The sequence below is a fragment of the Cetorhinus maximus genome, unplaced genomic scaffold, assembly GCF_964194155.1.
Source record: "Cetorhinus maximus unplaced genomic scaffold, sCetMax3.hap1.1 HAP1_SCAFFOLD_72, whole genome shotgun sequence".
NCBI classification, from domain to species: domain Eukaryota; kingdom Metazoa; phylum Chordata; class Chondrichthyes; order Lamniformes; family Cetorhinidae; genus Cetorhinus; species Cetorhinus maximus.
In genome coordinates, this window is record NW_027596106.1 from 525105 (window position 1) to 541850 (window position 16746).

The following is a 16746-nucleotide window of genomic DNA, read 5'->3' on the forward strand; positions in this document are numbered from 1 at the left end:
TAGAAATAAAGTTAGCTTTTCGTGTCTATATGACTTCTTCAGAGGATTATGTAAATAATGTATTATCATCAAACACGCATAATATATGTTACAATGATCTATAAATTGATGTCTGCTTGGCGAATCTATTGCTCTAATTATAAAAGACATTGACCGAGTATATATGTATTTTATATATATATATATATATATATATATATACACACACAATATATTCTGTTGAGTGGTTCTAAAGAAAGACATGATGTTTCAGGTTTTCAAGTTGCAGTCATCAGGATGGCTCACAAGATAAACAAACGGTGAAGTGAACAACACTTTATACCACATGAGAAGAGAGTGACGATGGGTGCGTAACTGGACTGTGATAGGTAGAGTTAACAGTTGGTACAATTAGCTTTTCTGTGCTGCACTCTCCATGCTAACGTCTCTACAATGAAAGATTCCACTTCGCAACCAATCAGCACTCTTCTTTCAGGTCTGAGGATAGATTGGGTAGGCTGGGGTTGGTATCCTTGGAACAGCAGAGATAGGAATAGGGGGAATACAGGACTGTGTGGGGCATTGATAGAGCAGGTAGGAAGGGCCGAATTACAATTGCAGAGGGACAGCAATGCAGCAGTGAGGAGAGGGGAAGGATGATTGGTTCTGGAGGGGTGGAGTAAACTGTGTCTCAGTTCAAGAGGGAGCAGGGAGACGGGATTCCCGCAGGCACATGCCAAGGGAGTGATCACAGACTAAAACACTTAGTGAAGAGTACTAAGGACGGAAAGAACAAAGTGACCTGATATAGCGGGGGCAGTATCATGTTTTTGGACACTTGAGTGATGCGTACCGAAGTACTTACAATCACAGAGAGCTAGTGGATAAGCATGAACTTTACTGTAGGACCGAATGAAATGCACTGCAATAATTGTAAAAATAGAAAGCTGACAAACCAGGAAAGGATTATACTGCGTGTGGTCAAAACTCATGCCAATGTGAATGTGAGGATTTTTTTTTGTTGTTCTGCCTATCCTCAGTTCTCAAGGGGGCCGCATTGTCTTGGCACCATCTCACTAAAGACACTTTCAAGGGGAATTTACTGGTCTAAGAGCAGTGACCGGATCCCACGCTTTTATTCCACTCCCCAAGTGATTGACTCGAATTATACACAATTCTCCTCATCCCTCTTTCACTGCCTCGTGACTTTTATGCCCAGGACTTTCCCTGTGTGTCGACTCCAAAGCTGTTTTAATCATGGACCAGGAACGACAGGTGCAATTTTAAGTACAGTTTTTAATGAGTGCTTTTCAGCGTAAGGATGATAGTGCACTTGATCTGTGAGGGTGTGATTTTAAGTCAGCAACTGTAAAACATCAGGGATTGAGCTGAGCAGAAATGCCTGTGGAGCAAAACAAGGCACATAATTAAAACAAAAAAAACCTGCTGGATAACAGCATTATCATTCTATAAACATGCACACCCTCTCTCCATGGTCAATAGATTAGACCAGTAGTGCAATGCCCAAATCGGATTGAATATTCCACATGTGGAGTATTCAGTGCTCAGTATTACCGAATCACAACGTTCATCTCTCCACGTTCCAGAACTCTTTGCTCGAAGAGTAAAATGAAATTACCACAGTCTGTTGCAGATATGACGGATCCCATTCTGCCCGATGTGTCGGTTTTGGCTTTCAGGACGAGCTGCTAAATTATTCGCAGCCCTTACACGTCCATCCCACCAACCACACCCCTCCAATCCTCCCTCAACACCCCTCTCTCTCTCTCTCTCTCTCCCCCCCCCCCCCCCCACCCCCCCACTCCCCACTCCCCGATTAAGAAAAATAAAAATTCTGGTCATTAGAAATTCTCACTCAGAAGAAATTGCAGCTTAAAAAAAACATCTCCTCATCTCAACACTGGCTGTTTGATCAATGAGCTCAAATGTATTAGAGCATAATAATTAAAATAATAATAATTGCAATAATAATACTAACAATAATAATAATAGATTCAGGAGCTGGGCGCATAGCCCCTGAAGTCTGCTCTGCCATTCATGCCTGATATTATATTAATCTCAATTCCACTTACCTGCCTGTTCACCATTACCCTTAAAACCCCTGATTGTTTCAAATTCTGTCTATTCAAGCCATGAATGTCCTTGAGTAAAGGGGCAAGGACGCATTACTGCAGCTGGAAAGACCCACAGTGACCCTGGGGTATTGTGTGCCGTTTTAGTCTCCTTACCTATAAAACACATATTTACCATAGTGGGACTGCAGCGAAGGTTCATTGGAATGATTCCTTGAAAAACAGGATTGTCGTACGAGAGCAGTCTGGGCCGACTAGGCCTGTACTCACTGGAATTTAGAAGACTGAGAAGGATTCGCATTGAAACATAAACAGTTCTGACAAGGCTGGACAGACTGGACGAACAGATGATGAATCCTCTGGCTGTGGGTGATTTAGCTCAAGGGGTCAACGTCTCAGGATATGGCGTAGGCCATTTAGGACTGAGGTGAGAAGAATCCTCTTCACTCCTTTGTTGGTGAACGTGTGGAATTCTCAACCACAAAAGGCTATGGAGACTCACTGACAATATTTATGGGGGAGATAGATAGATCTCTCATCTCTAAAGACGTCAAGGGTTATGGTGAGACAGCGGCAATGCGATGTTGAGGTAGTTTGTCATGCATGATCACATTGAATGTTGGAGCTGGCTTGATGGGCGGAATGACCGTCTCCTGCTCTTATTCTCTATGTTTCTAAGCTGCAGTGACGGTCTCTCAGCTCTCTGGACTGAATAATGGAAACTAATCAGCACCATCTGAGAGGAGAAGGTGCTCCTGTGCGTAATCAGTTATAGACGCCCTCTGATTCCCAATCGACGCTCCAATTGTTCTAGATGCCCCCACGAAGGGAACATTCACTCACTATCCACCCGCTTAACTCCCATCAAGATTACGGAACGATTTCAAAACGTTTCCTCGTATTCTTCCAGAGCCCAATGAGTATCGAGGTAATATGATCATTCGAAGAATAAAAAATATTGAACCTCTTAAGGAGGGGTTCCAAATCATTTATATTATTCCTCACATAATGTGATAAAAATTGCCTGCAATATGCTCATTTGCAGTCCGCGCCGTTGCCCCAATATATCCCTACGCTTATAATCCAACTGTTTTCAATAAAGGTGAACATTCATTTTCCATCTGGTAGCTGTTTCACCTGCATACGAATGCTTTGTGGCTCATGTACGAGGACATCCGGATCTCTCCGTACCGCAGCATTGTATAATCGCTCTCCATTGAAACCCTATTGTTTTTAGAGCGAGTTATTAACCACCCTTCGGGCAATGGAACTGGCCTGTTTTTATTTACACTCTCCGGTGAAAGCAATGACGCCACCACGTGACGTAAGCACTGATCCCTCGAAGAACCCCTCTAAATCTCATCAACCTGTTCCCTTAATACGTCCCAGCTTTTTCTACCTGTCCATTGATTTTTAGTTACTTATGTACATGCGTTCATATTAGGCTCCTCAATAACCACCCTCCCCCCCACCCCCACCACAACACCCCCCCCCCCCTCCCCCCCGCCCACCCCCGCTTCTCTCCGTGTGTAAAAATACAGATATACAAAATTTTTTGAAACTGAGTAAGGGTAGATGATTTTCCTGTTTCTCACAGTGGGCCCCGAATCATTTGAAGAATATGAATGTAAACGGATGCTTACGGACACCGTGTTCCCGCATCATTAAAAGATGTTGCAAGACGGCGCTGAGACTGGCGGCATCCAGCTTATCCAGAAGAGAGTCGATGATTTGACGAGGATTCTCTGCCCTGCCAGCTGCTGTCGCTGGAAACATACAGCAATGTTTGTGGCTTAAACACTGGTTTTACATTTCTGCACCAACAGAATAAACTGACATTCACAAGGTGGCTTTCATCCTAGCGAAATGAAACTAAAGAGGCGACACGGGTGTCTGATCAGTTATGCCTCAGCTAAATAAACACCTGGGTCGAGTACGCCCCTGAAGTCTTCCTGCCATGTATTTGCCTGAAACTTGGAGCAAGTCAGGGTAGGCTAAGGGCAACATTGCCTGGGCTGCAAGAAAGGTATAAAAAGGGGAGGTGGGGGTCTGGGGTGTGGTGGGGTGTGGGTGTGGTGGTGTTTTGGGAGGCAGGGGATCAAGCAAATTGTATCGTATCCCCTGAATTTTGAACATTCATAAATAACCTATTCGACATTTCCACGATGTTAACTTGATTTGAAATGGAGGATTGACAACAATAAATGAATAAATAAATAGATCTGCTCGTTGGACACTTTAGCAAGGTGAGGGTTTTTGGGGATGTTCGTTGGGTGGGTGGGTGCAAAAGGTAAATAAAAAAACAGGGCCTGAATTTCTCTGATTGAAATAAAAGGAAATGTCATTTAAATGTTAAGAGTTTGATAAAGGGAAGGTTATTGATGTTGTCTATAAGGTTTTTCAAAATTAATTTAATACAGTGCCACACAACAGACCTGTGAGCGAAATTCCAGGCCATGGAATAAAAAGGAAAGTAGGCAATTAAATATGAAATTGGCTGATTGAAAGGAAACAGAGAGGAACGATAGATGGCTGTTTTTCAGATTGGAGGAAGGTTTGTAGTTCCTCAGAGATCAGTTCTGGGGCCCTTGATCTTCCTGGTATATACTAATGGCCCAGATTCTGGTGTGCAGGGCATGATTTCAAAATTTACACATGATATGGAGATTGAACTTGTTGTCAACTGTGATGGGGACAATCTTGAACTTGAAATGGACATAGACGTGCTCGAGGATTGTGCATAGAAGAGACAGATAAAGTTAATTGTAGAGAGAGTAAGATGTTTCGGTTCATCAGGAAAGTTATGGTGAGACGGTATGAAATGAAGGGAGAGCTTCTAAAGGAGGTGCATGAAAAGAGGAATCTCAGTGTATTCGTACATAGGTTTTTTGAAGGTGTTAGGGTGTGTTGAGAGCGCAGTTTGTAAATCATATACTATCTTAGGCTTTATTAATAGGGGCATTGAGTACAAGAGTAAGGCGATCATGTTGAACTTGTATAATACAATAGTTAGGCCTCATGTGGATTGCAGGTCCAGTTTCGGGCATTGTACTTGAGGAAGGATGTGAAGGCAATGAATCGAGTACGGAGGAGATTCACACCCGAAATATCCCCGGGATGTAGAAATGTAGCTATGAGGATAGATTGGAGAATTTGGAACCGCTTTCCTTTGAAGAAAAGAAGGAGAGGAGGGGAGACTTGGTTGAGGTATTCAAGATCCTGAGGAGTATGAACAAGGTAAATGGTGAGCAAATGTTCCCACCTAAGGGAGCATCAAGAACTAGATGGCACATATTCAAAATGATTAGCAAAACGTGCAGGAATGAAGGGAGGGAAATTGATTTTTTTTCGGCCAGATGGCATTTGGCATCCGGAACAAATTTCCTGGAATTTGCGAGATACAATTCCGATCGAGGTTTTCAAAAGGAATTGAATCCTTACCTGAAAAGCGGGAATATAGAAGGTTGCACGGATAAGGCAAGGGATAGGGGACTAGGCGGAATGCTCTTTCAGATAGCCAGAGAGAACTCGATGTGCCGAATAGCCTCCTTCTGCACTGTAAAGATACTGTAATGTTGTGAAGAGGGATCTTCCAGTAATGGGAATTTGCGCTTGAACAATTATTACAATTGAGGTGTAGATTAGCAGTTTTGTCAACCATATGTCCAGACGGATAGGGGGCCAAGGCGTGAGAGTTATGAACCACGGAAAAGTTAAAGCGCAGAAGGAGCCTATTCAGCGCACCGTGTCTGCACCGGGCATGGAAAGAGAAAAAGAAATCAACCAGTCGCTCATTTTAAACCTCAGTTTCCCGCACCTGTTCCGTAGCAATTCAGGTTACAGCGTTTCAGGTACCATTTAAGTGAGTTGAAGGTTTCAGGTTCAACCACCAGTTTAGGCAGTGAATCCCAGGCACCCAGTATCATCTGGGTAAAATGTAGTTTCTTTGAGTCACCCCTAATCCCTCTGCCACTAACATTAATCGAGCCCCCTATTATTTGCCCACCAGTGAAGACATACTAATTGGTCTATACTTTTATGGCCGCTCCCGCACAAACAATTTCAAAATTTGGTACAGCCCTTGCAGTCTCCCAATGCTCTACTACCTTGCTTGTATCTAAAGAGGATTGGAAAGTAGTCCTCAGAGCATTCGCCATTTCCTCCCTCGTTTCCTTTAACAGCCTGGCATATAATCCATTTGGCCCTGGTAATTTATCGATCTTTAGTGATGGCAGTCCTTCAGTGCACCCTCTCTCACTATGCTTATTGCATGTAAGCTTTCACATTCCTTCTCCTTAAGTAGAATGTCTGCATCATCCCTCTCCTTAGTGAAGACAGAGAAAAAGTACTCATTGGGAACCCTGCCCACATCTTCAGCATCAACCCACAAGTTTTTATGAAGGCCTCTGTGAGGCCGGACCGTTTCCTCAGTTATTCACTTGTTCCTAATTTACTGATAAATAATCATGGGGTTTTCTTTGATTTTACTTGCCAAATTTTATTGTTACCACCTCGTTGCTTTCCTAATTTCCTTTTTTATCCTCGCACCTGTACTTTCTATACTTCTATAGGCTGTCTACAGTTTTACTCTGCTTGTGCCTGTCACAGGGCCTTTTTTATCTGCTTTATCTTAACCCACAATCGTCTAGATAAATTTAGGTCATTGAATGAGGACAGAGATTTGAACGAATGAATGGGCTACTCGTGTTCGTATTTATTCACGTGAGATACACAGAGATGGTTGTGTCAACAGCAGAGACTTATTAGAGAATGGGGAGAAGCGGAACACAGAGAACAACGGATGGCAAACCCTCCATTTCTGCACCTTGGTTTCTGGCCTCTTGAGCACCATCATTATTAACTGCTCCAACATTAGTTACCAACTGCTTATATTCTAAACATCTGTATCCCTTTCCCAAGCCTTCGTGTCTCTTCAATTGTCTCTGTTACTTAAAATCACCCCGTTGGACCGAAGCCTCATTAGCCTGTCCTCACACCTCCTTATGTGAAGTGGTGTTAAATAACTGTTTGATATCGTTGCTGTCAATCGCTGCGATGAGTTTGTGTTCTAAATGGTGCTCTATAACTAATGGTTATCATTATCATACACATTTTTCATGGCTGACCAATGGTTAACAGCATGAGGCAAAACCTCAAACAGAAGTTAAACACTATGCATACTGGGAATCTGATTCGCCTCCTTTGCCAGCAGACGCAGGCCCCAAGACATGCTGAATATAATCATAGATTCACAGAGGTTTAAGGGACAGTAAAAGGCCCTTCGGCCCATCGGGCCTGCGCCATTCAATCACCCAACTATTCTAATCCAATTTTTCACCACTAGGCCCATAGCCTTGATGTGGCATCGAAAGTGCACATGTCAATCTCAACATGTTTGTGATTGTACAGTGTTCTGTCGGCATCCATGAACTTTGATTGTATAATAATAACCCATGTGCTTCCATGAGATTTGTGTGTATTATAATAAACTGTGGATTTCCATGAGCTTTGATTGTATAATAATAAACTGTTGGCACGCGTGGACTTTGAGAGATCTTAGACGATAGGAACTGTGACTCACCTCGAGCAATGGAGATGTAGCTTGATATAATCTGCTCAAAAGCGATCAGATCTCCTTCCTCTGCCTGGTCGAGGAGACAGACGAGATTTTGTCGATGAGTCTTTGCATTGTCCCGGTCACCACTGGAGATAATTCCTGTAAGTGAAATGAAGAGCAGTCACAGAATCCACCGCCAAACGTTCGCACTGTGGAGTTAGAATTTGAAAACTGCTTGAGATCGGAGACCGAGAACTGGGCATTTCATTGACTGGGGAGTGTGCCTCGGAGGTGATGTGCAAGGTACATCACGACATGTCTGCCAATAGCGAAGTGATGATCATCAAAAATGTACAATGACCTGGATATGGAGGATTGCCAGGAGCCAGGAGTGCTTGAATGCCTGGAGGATTGAAATGACAGAGCGATTTGCTAATAGCATATATGAAAATGTTAAAGTTCTGTATCCCTATCCAGTGAAGGTCTGTGGATACCAGGTTAATGGTGGAATGTGGACTTCATACGAGCAGGAAACTTTATCACTCAACTGAACAGTTACAATCTATCTGCAGAACTCACGTTGAACGTCCTTTCTGAAGACTAAGAACTGATTAAAGAAGAAGGCGAGCAGATTGTCATCACAGCGGTCGAGGAGATCACTGATCCTCTGCCATGAATTCTTCAGGCCTCCAGAGACCTTAACTAGAAATAAGAGAGAAGCATTTGTCAGAGTGCATGAGGTCATTCACTCCGGCAGACAAGACCGAAAAGAAACGGGGCAGGAGGGAAGTAAATTTGGAAGAAATGAATGATGTAAGGTAGTGAATGCTGGGAAGAGGGATGAAATTGAAGGGGGGAAGGAAGAAGGAAAGTACTTGGAAGTACATAGAATATAGAGCGCCGTAATTGCTCACCTAGCCCAGTTAACGAGGGGTGGTGTTTAGACTTCACCCAAGTCTCATACCATTCTCGCTTCTCATCTCAGCCTCGCATCCCATATTTCCAATCACCTTTATACAAGTGCTCTCCCAGTGTCACTTTAAACTGCCTGCCGGAAACATTTCCTGCGCTCATGCGTTACACAGTACACCCACTTACTCATTGAAGAAATGAGTCCTTCTCTAAGCATCAGTCAATAATGATTATGGATAGGGAGATAATTCCTTTCCACGGCAATTGAGTGCATTCACTCTAATTCAACCCTGTCCTAACCATTCATAAACTTAAGGGATTCATCCTCTTAAAAGTCAACGCAAAATAATCTCTAACTTTATTACAATAGTCACCACCTGCTCAATACTATAGAATTTTGCAAAGGTTACTATACAGAAAGAGGCCACTTGAGTCACCGTGTCTGCACCAGCTGGAAAACGAGCCGTCTCGCCTCATCCAGCATTTGTTCTGTAACCATGCAGCCAACAACACTTCATGTGCGTATCCACACCCTTTTTAAGTGAGATGAGCGGTTCTGCCTCGACTACACTTTCTGGCAATGAGTTGCGGAACCCTGCATCCCACTGTCTGAAACAAAAAAATCTCAGCTCCCTTTCTATTTTTTAACACAGATCAACTAAAATCTATGCCACCTAATCACTGCTCTCTCTGGTAAAGGAAATTTCTCCTTCATATCTTATTGAGCCCGGCCCCTAATAATTCTGTACATCTCAACCAATTCACCCCTTGGCTCCGCTGTTTGATGTAGAACAACCACAGCCGATCCATTCTTTCTGCACAGCTGCAGTTTTCCAGTCCGATCCCCAAAAGCCTCCACCGTATCCTCTCCAATACAATCAGATCTTTGTTGTAATACGGTAACCAGCGCTGCACACAGGAATCATGTATGCCTGATTAATGATTTGCACAGATGCAGTATATGCGCCATGCTTGTCTGTTCTATACCTCAGTTAAGAAATAAAAGGATTCCATAAGCCCTCTTAAACACTTTATAAACCTGCCATGCTATTCAGGAACACGTGGGGAATCACTGCAAGGATATAGGAAGAAAGGAAGGATTGAAGAGTGGGTGGAGGCATAAAATGTATAAAGGAAGAGACGACAATTAAAGCATCCAAAATTGGAATCAAAATTAAGCAAATGTTTCAGCTCTATTATTCTTAGCCAAGCAACAAATAAATTCAAGGAAACCATAACTTAGAGCGATAGGGTCGGCCTTACAGGTGATGAAGTCTCTGAAGGTTAACATGTGCCTCAAGACGAATTGAAGATTCGGATTGTCGAACGTATTCAAAATGTCCTCAATCTTCCCGCGAGGATTTTCATCACTCATGGACGCCATTGCTGAAAAGACAGATCAACATTTTTCGGTCCCTGATTGGTCAAACCAGACATCAGATGCGACCTAAACAGTGATAACACAAGTGGTGCCATGAAACAATGGATCTCCCCGCAGCTGGGAGTCAGAATGATCAATGTCTGCGGGAGAATCATTTGTTATCCCTAAAAACCTGCAATTACGTAGCGCCCGTCAGGATTACAGTTCGCCCTAAATGTTTTCACAGCCTGATAATTATATTTTAGAAAATGCCGCACTCTCTGTTGAAAAGTAGATATTGTGGCGCCCAATCAGTACACAGAAAATATCTTCATATTTCAGTAATGTTCACTTAAGCGGAAAGCATTCGGTCCAGGACAGTAGGGGTATTCAAACCCAATGCCATTGTTAAAACACCGACCATCAAGATCTTGGGAGGCAACATTGATCAGAAACTGAACTGGACCAGACATATAAATGATTAGGTTACAAGAGCAGGCCAAGGCTGGTAATCCCACTGGGAACCTAACGCCTGATTCTCCAATCCCAGCCCAACACCGACAAGGCAAAAGTCAGGGGTGTGATGGAATATTCTCCTCTTCTCCAGAAGAGCACTGCTCCAACAACAATCAAGAAGCCACCATCCAGGACAAAGCAGCCTTTTTGAATGTCACCCTACCCACAAACATTAATTCCCCCACCACTGACGCACAGCAGTAGCAGTTTGTACGATCCATAACATGCACTGTAGGAACTCACCAAGGCTCCTTAAATAGTACCTTCAACATCCACGACCACGACCATCTAGAAGGAGAAGGGCAGCAGATATATGGCAACACCACCACCTGGAAGTTCCCCTCCAAGATACAGGTCATCCTGACTTGTAATTATATCATCATTCCTTCACTGTCACTGAGTCAAAATCCTGGAACTCCCACCCTCACAGTTCTGTGGGTGCACCTACACTACAGGGACTGCTGTGATTCAAGAAGGCAGCTCAACACCACATTCTCAAGGGATAATTAGGGTTTTCAGCAAACGCTCGTCTAACCAGCGCCCACATCCTTTGAATGAGTGATTAATAAGAACAACAACACCCTGTGTTTCGCCGAATGCAGCTGATGAATGTTTTACACCTTCATGCTGATGGTTGAGCAATGAGGTGAGTTAGTGAGTGATAGACGGAGTGGGAGGCCAAGGGAGTGAAGGAATGAGGGAGAAAGGAATTGAATTCATGTCTGATGGAAACAGTGAGACTGAATCTCAATAAAATAAGCTCCAGTTCCCTGATTGGAAGCTGTTGCAAATCACTAATTCATTTGACCTTATTATATTCAAAGTCCAGTGCATAATCGAGTTTACAGTGATAACGGGAATATATGTTTATTCTTCGTGCTCTGTAACATTGGTTAAGGTTTTTCATTATATTACAACTGTGTAAATAAAATGTCGACAAAAGTCTCGACTCTAAGGAGGAATATCGAGCGATGAAGTCACACTCGAGAAACTTGAGCCCAATACTCCTTGCCTGCACTTTTTGTTTAGCAGCACTAACAGAGAGCTACACTGTCAGAGGGTGAGCCACCAGGGAGCGCTGTGCTATCGGAGTGTCAGTGCTGAGTGAGTTCTGCACGGTTGGATGGTCAGTATTCAAGGAGCGCTGCACTGTCAGAGGGTCAGTATTGATGGATTGCTGCGCTGTCGGAAGGTCAGTACTGAGGGAGTGCTGCTCTCTCGAAAGGTCAGTACTAAGGGAGAGCTGCACTGTCGGGTTTCAGTACTGAGCGAGAGCTGCACTGTTAGAGGGTCAGTTTTGAGGCAGCGTTGCACTTCTGGGGATCAGTACTTATAGAGTGCTGCACTTTTTGAGGCTCTGTGCTGAGAGAGTGTTGCATTTTCGGAAGGGATCTACTTAGGCAGTTTTGCACTGTCAACCTTCTGTATTGAGGTCATGCTGCATTGTCGGAGGGCCAGATCATAATGAGCTCCGCACTTTTGGACTGGCTGTTCTGACAGATAAAACATTGCATCTTGATCAGTAATGAGAGGACATTCGTTCGCCAAAAGTGCAGAAGAGCTCTGCGTTACTCCAGGTTTCGGTGAAAGGTGAGGGCTGCACAGTTCTATATCCATTCATTCGAATGGAAACAGTTTTTTAAAAGAGCATTCGTGTTCTCTCACATTTTCGAAACACTCGACTCTGAACACCTGGATAGACAAGAGCAGCAACATTTCAGCAACTTATCGGGGCTGTGGGGCTGGTGGTGGGAATTGAGATTTGCACTCACGCTCACAGGGCGACAATGAATTGAACATACATCTACAGAAAATTCCCAACATACAATCAATCGCACAATAGTTTGAACCAGATAATATTGCTCACGTTAATTCTTTGAGAGCAATGTGTAGCTTACCTTGGATCACTGCTTTCTGCTTGCACACCACAAGCTTCTCAGACCTATATCCTGAAAGTGGATCCGCCAAGAAGTGCAAACACCAGCTGATCGAAGTTCAGATCTTATCGAGTGGAACGAAGCCAAAATCAAGAAGAGAAATCCTGCCCCAATTTAATCTACAAAGGCTTGGAATGCAAAGCTGGGGGAAGCACAATGCAGTTTACAGAGCCTGTGTCGGATCCAGCCAGCAGCGAGTTGCATCAGGATCACTTTGTTCAGATATTCGCTCCCCATCTCACAGATGATATATTGATCTTGGCAGCTGAGGGGGGCACTGCTCGGGTGTACGCGAACGCTGCTGTGCGATGCATGAGTTATGTAGTGGAGCGGTTGAATTAACAATGCTGATAATGGATGATTAAGCAATATGGTTGTGTGTTTAAGATAAATAAATCCCTCTGAAGGCCGTGTCGAGAACAAAGTGATTTTACAGGTGTGTCATTCAGGAGGCACGGCAGGCAGCTCGGGGAGATAGTGGCACAAATTAATCAAAACTCTCTGCGGCAACCAGTGGAAGCTAAACTCAGTTAATACATCTGGACTTATAAACTCATCCCATTAATAGTGACGGATTTTGTAAGGACCCATCTGGATCATTAATGTCCGTAAGTTTATGAAATCTTCAGCACGTAGGAGCTCTGCGAGAAATGTGGCTGCAGGCCCAATGCAATGCGGTTGGCTATTAAATAGCCGAGAAGAGCATTCCGTTCAAGCGCAATTGGGGATGGGAATAATAAGTTGCACTTGCCAATTCACCGACATTTCAGGAAACAGCAACAACCAAATTATGAAACCACGGTTAGTGGAAACTTGGAACTCACTCCCACAAAGGGGTCAACTTTCATTTTCCAGACTGAGGCTGAGACTTTTAGCAGAAATAGTATGAAGGTATTTGGAGGTAAGTTGGTGGATTTGAGTTAGTGAGCAGGTCACATTTACAGTATTACACTCTGGTGCAGATTAAAGGTGCTCCTTGCCTCTCACCTGTTCCAATATAGATTTTCAAGTGAATTTATGGCCTCTTCCTGTCGCAGTGCCAGAGGCCCAAGGGGCTGAATGGCCTCCTCCTGTTATTATGTACTAGGGTCGACGGGAGTTGGAACACCAGTGCGATTGCCTCCCTGTCCAAGAACAAAATAGTCCATCTGCCCTTAGGACGCGTTGTATCGAGTCGCCAATATGCAGAGCTTATGGGCTAAATAAGCGCAGCGCACAACTTTCATCGTTTGACTGATTGAATAGCTCCATTGATAGGCGTGCACACCTCCCCGTTCTAAAGCCGCCATTTTGGACTTTAACCCTCCATAAATCGCCCTCCCTTCGCCCCTCAGTGATGGACATACGATGAAGAACGGTAATGACCCGCACTCCACTAAACAGTACCCTTTGTTGTAGAGTTGCTGATTGATTTCTACTGGTGGTTGTTAAGTGGATTAAAGTCATTGGTGTGTTTTGAACTGCTACTTCAAGTAAATATAGCTTACAGGAAGTCTTCTTTCGCGTTGTGAAGGCCATGGATCTGAAAATAATGTTTCTGCTCTGAACTCCCGCACCCAATCACGGGAGCAAATGTTTTTACCTACCTTGGTCTGTAGTTTGGCCGGTAGAATGGACAGAGGAGACCCAGAGTGCGACAGGGTCCTGGAAGAGGGAGCAATGTGTTCTCAGCTTTAGGTCTACAGGCATAAATGCTCCAACTTGTCCTCAACGAAGAGCAGTATGAAATATACTTGCTTCCCTGTGCCATTTCTCACTGCAATCTACCCTTTTTGCCAGGAGGGTGAACAGTGCTTTTTATTGCTAATGAAGGTGATAATGGCCATTTTATCCAGACATCTAACTGGTCACTACCCACTGTTTTAGAGGGGAAGATAATGATGCTCTTTATGCAACGAATGCATACTATGTTTCCTCTTCACTTAACAGGAGGCAGAGAAACCAAGCAGAAGCAGGAAGCGGAAGGGGAAGATGGAAAGGAAGGGATCCCACAAACCCACGCAGATCCTCTCTGACTGGACAGCCGATCATAGCCTCATCTGACTGTCGCACCAGTGAATCCAAAAACAACCCCTCAGTGAACATCAGACACAGACATTTCTTTCCCCAGTACTGTGCCCTCTTCGGCACAATTCAGAAATGGAAGCTACCACACAAATAAATCTTGCAACTTTATAAATCAAACCGTTAATCAGTTTCATTCAGAAATCAACTAATTATCTTTTGTTTACTCTTTGTAACTGCCATCTGTCTGGAATCATGGCGCATAAACGACAAATAATTTCCTCATTGCAAAGAACTCTTTTAAGGTTAGCGAAACAGCATCGAGTTTCTCTCTCCGGAAATACATTTTCTACGAATTCCATTTCTAAACATTAAACAATTTTAATCAGCCTCCAGACACGTCAGGTATAGTTGATTCAGGTTTCCATGTTGACATTCCTAAGTGGATAGGATGGGGGCTTTTGCATCCCTTATCTGTGCAAGTCTTCACGATAGGCCAGTGTATCTCCATCAGCATGGTATAAGCTAAAATTCCGACCTCGAAAAGGGGAGGTGGTAATGACACTCAAAATTTAGTTACCTGTCCCGTAACCATTGATCAGAAGCGTTTGAATATGTAATGGACACTGTGTAAGCTACCAGCCCGCGCGAAACTAAGGTACACTAACAAGCACTCGAGAAGCGGGGGCAATCCTGGGGAGGCTCTATTGTTATACAGGCAGCTGAACTCTGAATATGGAAGATGGATAGGAGGGGGAGGAGCAGGATCCCGGGAAGAGTTGCCTAACCCTTGGATAGGAGTGCAGGATGCTGCTGTCAGAACATACTGAGCTTAGCAAGCTGTGTGCCAACTGCCTGTTCGCCCCATGAGATCAATAAACAGCTTCCAGTTCTCACGAACCAAATCCCTTTTTTCTGCCGAATTAATTCATGCATCATACATAAACTGTTGTTGCTTATTAAATTATCTTAAACTTCGTTACTGATAGTCGACTGGCCATCTAAGGTCTCTGTGGCCCCCGAATCCATAGTCTTATACGTCCATGTGCCCACACCTGGCCTAGAGCCCCGACCCAGTCTGAGCCCAGTGGCTGCAGCATGGTGGTTGGAAGAATACTGACTTTCAGTTGGTCGGTGTGCAGGTCGTGCTGGTGCACACCATCGAGCAGCCCTGTTCCTAAGAGGCCGTGCTTCAGATTGCCCGACCTCGGCTTGGCAGCAGCAGCGTACACAGGCCGACAGGAAGGCACCGGGAAATAAAAGGTTGTCTCTTCTGGGAGAATGAACGATATGTACCTAAGAGCGGAAAGCAATTGTTTGATGCACGGAGTCATTCCTGCTCCGGCGGGGACGTGCTTCAGTTGCCCTTTTAATGTGTTGGAGGGCGGCTTGCCTGTCTGCTGTGAAGCCCTGCAAGCCCTTTTGAATAGTGACATCAACATTTCTGATGGCAGCAGCCTGAGCTGGCATTGCAATAACTTGTGCAGGCATGGCAACAAGCTAAGTCTGCATTACTGAACTCTTCACTTCGACTGAATCACTCAGACGTGAGATGCCTTCAGATTGTACTGCAATGGAATCTGCTCCATCTGGCATCGGTTGTGACGCTGTTAAATCAATAACTGTGGTAATGACGCTGGTATCACATTTACACTGAGGATAGCTCCCCAGCTCTGCGTGAAGCAATGAGTAAGTTATGCTGCTGGATTCCTCCACACTGCTTTACATAGAACATAGTGCACTATTGGACCTGGCGATGGACCAAACATCCATGTGAACATATCCCTCAGCATCTTTCGAAATGCTGTCACATCGACCTCCTTCTCTGAATGAAATGCAGCAGAACTCATGGCCCACCACGCAATCCAAAGACCTGAGTCCTACGTCACACTGGCCTACTTCCAGTATACAGCGTTCTATCTCCCTCTCTGCCACCCTCTAAAATACACACAGTGCCAGTATCTGAGCAATTGGCTGTCAGTGTCAGAGTGATTTATGGTGCTTCATCATGGGTATTGTCTTCAACAATCCCCCCACCCACACCCCGCCCCCCCACCCCCCGCCCCACCCCCCAATCCCCCTCCTTTTACTTTTTGCTGCTGCACAACTGCTTAATAAGTTTGCAGTTCTTGGTAGCTGAAAGAACATCGGAACAGTCACGTTGGCTTGTGGGGAGAGGGAATAGCAAAATTTCATCCTAAGGCAATTTGTACTTTCTCAATCAGAACTAATTTAATGATTTTGCAAGGGAGAGTTTAGAGCGAGGATGATGATTTGGCATCATTAGATCATGTGAAGGCCCATTCACGTCCTTGGGAAAAATAAGCCTTAATTTTCTTATTTGTTCAATGTCCCCTTTGAGGGCAATGTGGACTGAAGAGTATACCA

At 44.2% G+C, this 16746-nt stretch overlaps 1 protein-coding gene across 1 annotated transcript; it reads right to left on the bottom strand.

Moving 5' to 3' along the window:
- Window positions 1-1261: 1261 nt before the first annotated feature.
- On the bottom strand, window positions 1262-15849 carry LOC144672831 (uncharacterized). The gene is made up of 8 exons (XM_078534811.1): window positions 15752-15849; window positions 15398-15654; window positions 13941-13998; window positions 12316-12401; window positions 8209-8331; window positions 7654-7788; window positions 3716-3838; window positions 1262-1381 (listed from the first exon to the last, which is right to left on the bottom strand). The coding sequence occupies exons 1-8, from the start codon at window positions 15847-15849 to the stop codon at window positions 1356-1358; spliced, it is 906 nt and encodes a 301-aa protein (XP_078390937.1). The 3' UTR covers window positions 1262-1355.
- Between the last annotated feature and the right edge of the window lie 897 nt (window positions 15850-16746).

What these genes read in the sequence shown, in the direction of transcription:
- LOC144672831 (XM_078534811.1), bottom strand. Translation starts at nt 15,849, where the DNA reads ATGCCTGCACAAGTTATTGCAATGCCAGCTCAGGCTGCTGCCATCAGA. An exon ending in CGGCCAAACTACAGACCAAG is followed by an intron (nt 12,402 to 13,940) that starts GTAGGTAAAAAC and finishes AACTTCGATCAG; the next exon opens with CTGGTGTTTGCACTTCTTGG. An exon ending in CTTCAGAAAGGACGTTCAAC is followed by an intron (nt 7,789 to 8,208) that starts GTGAGTTCTGCA and finishes TTTCACTTACAG; the next exon opens with GAATTATCTCCAGTGGTGAC.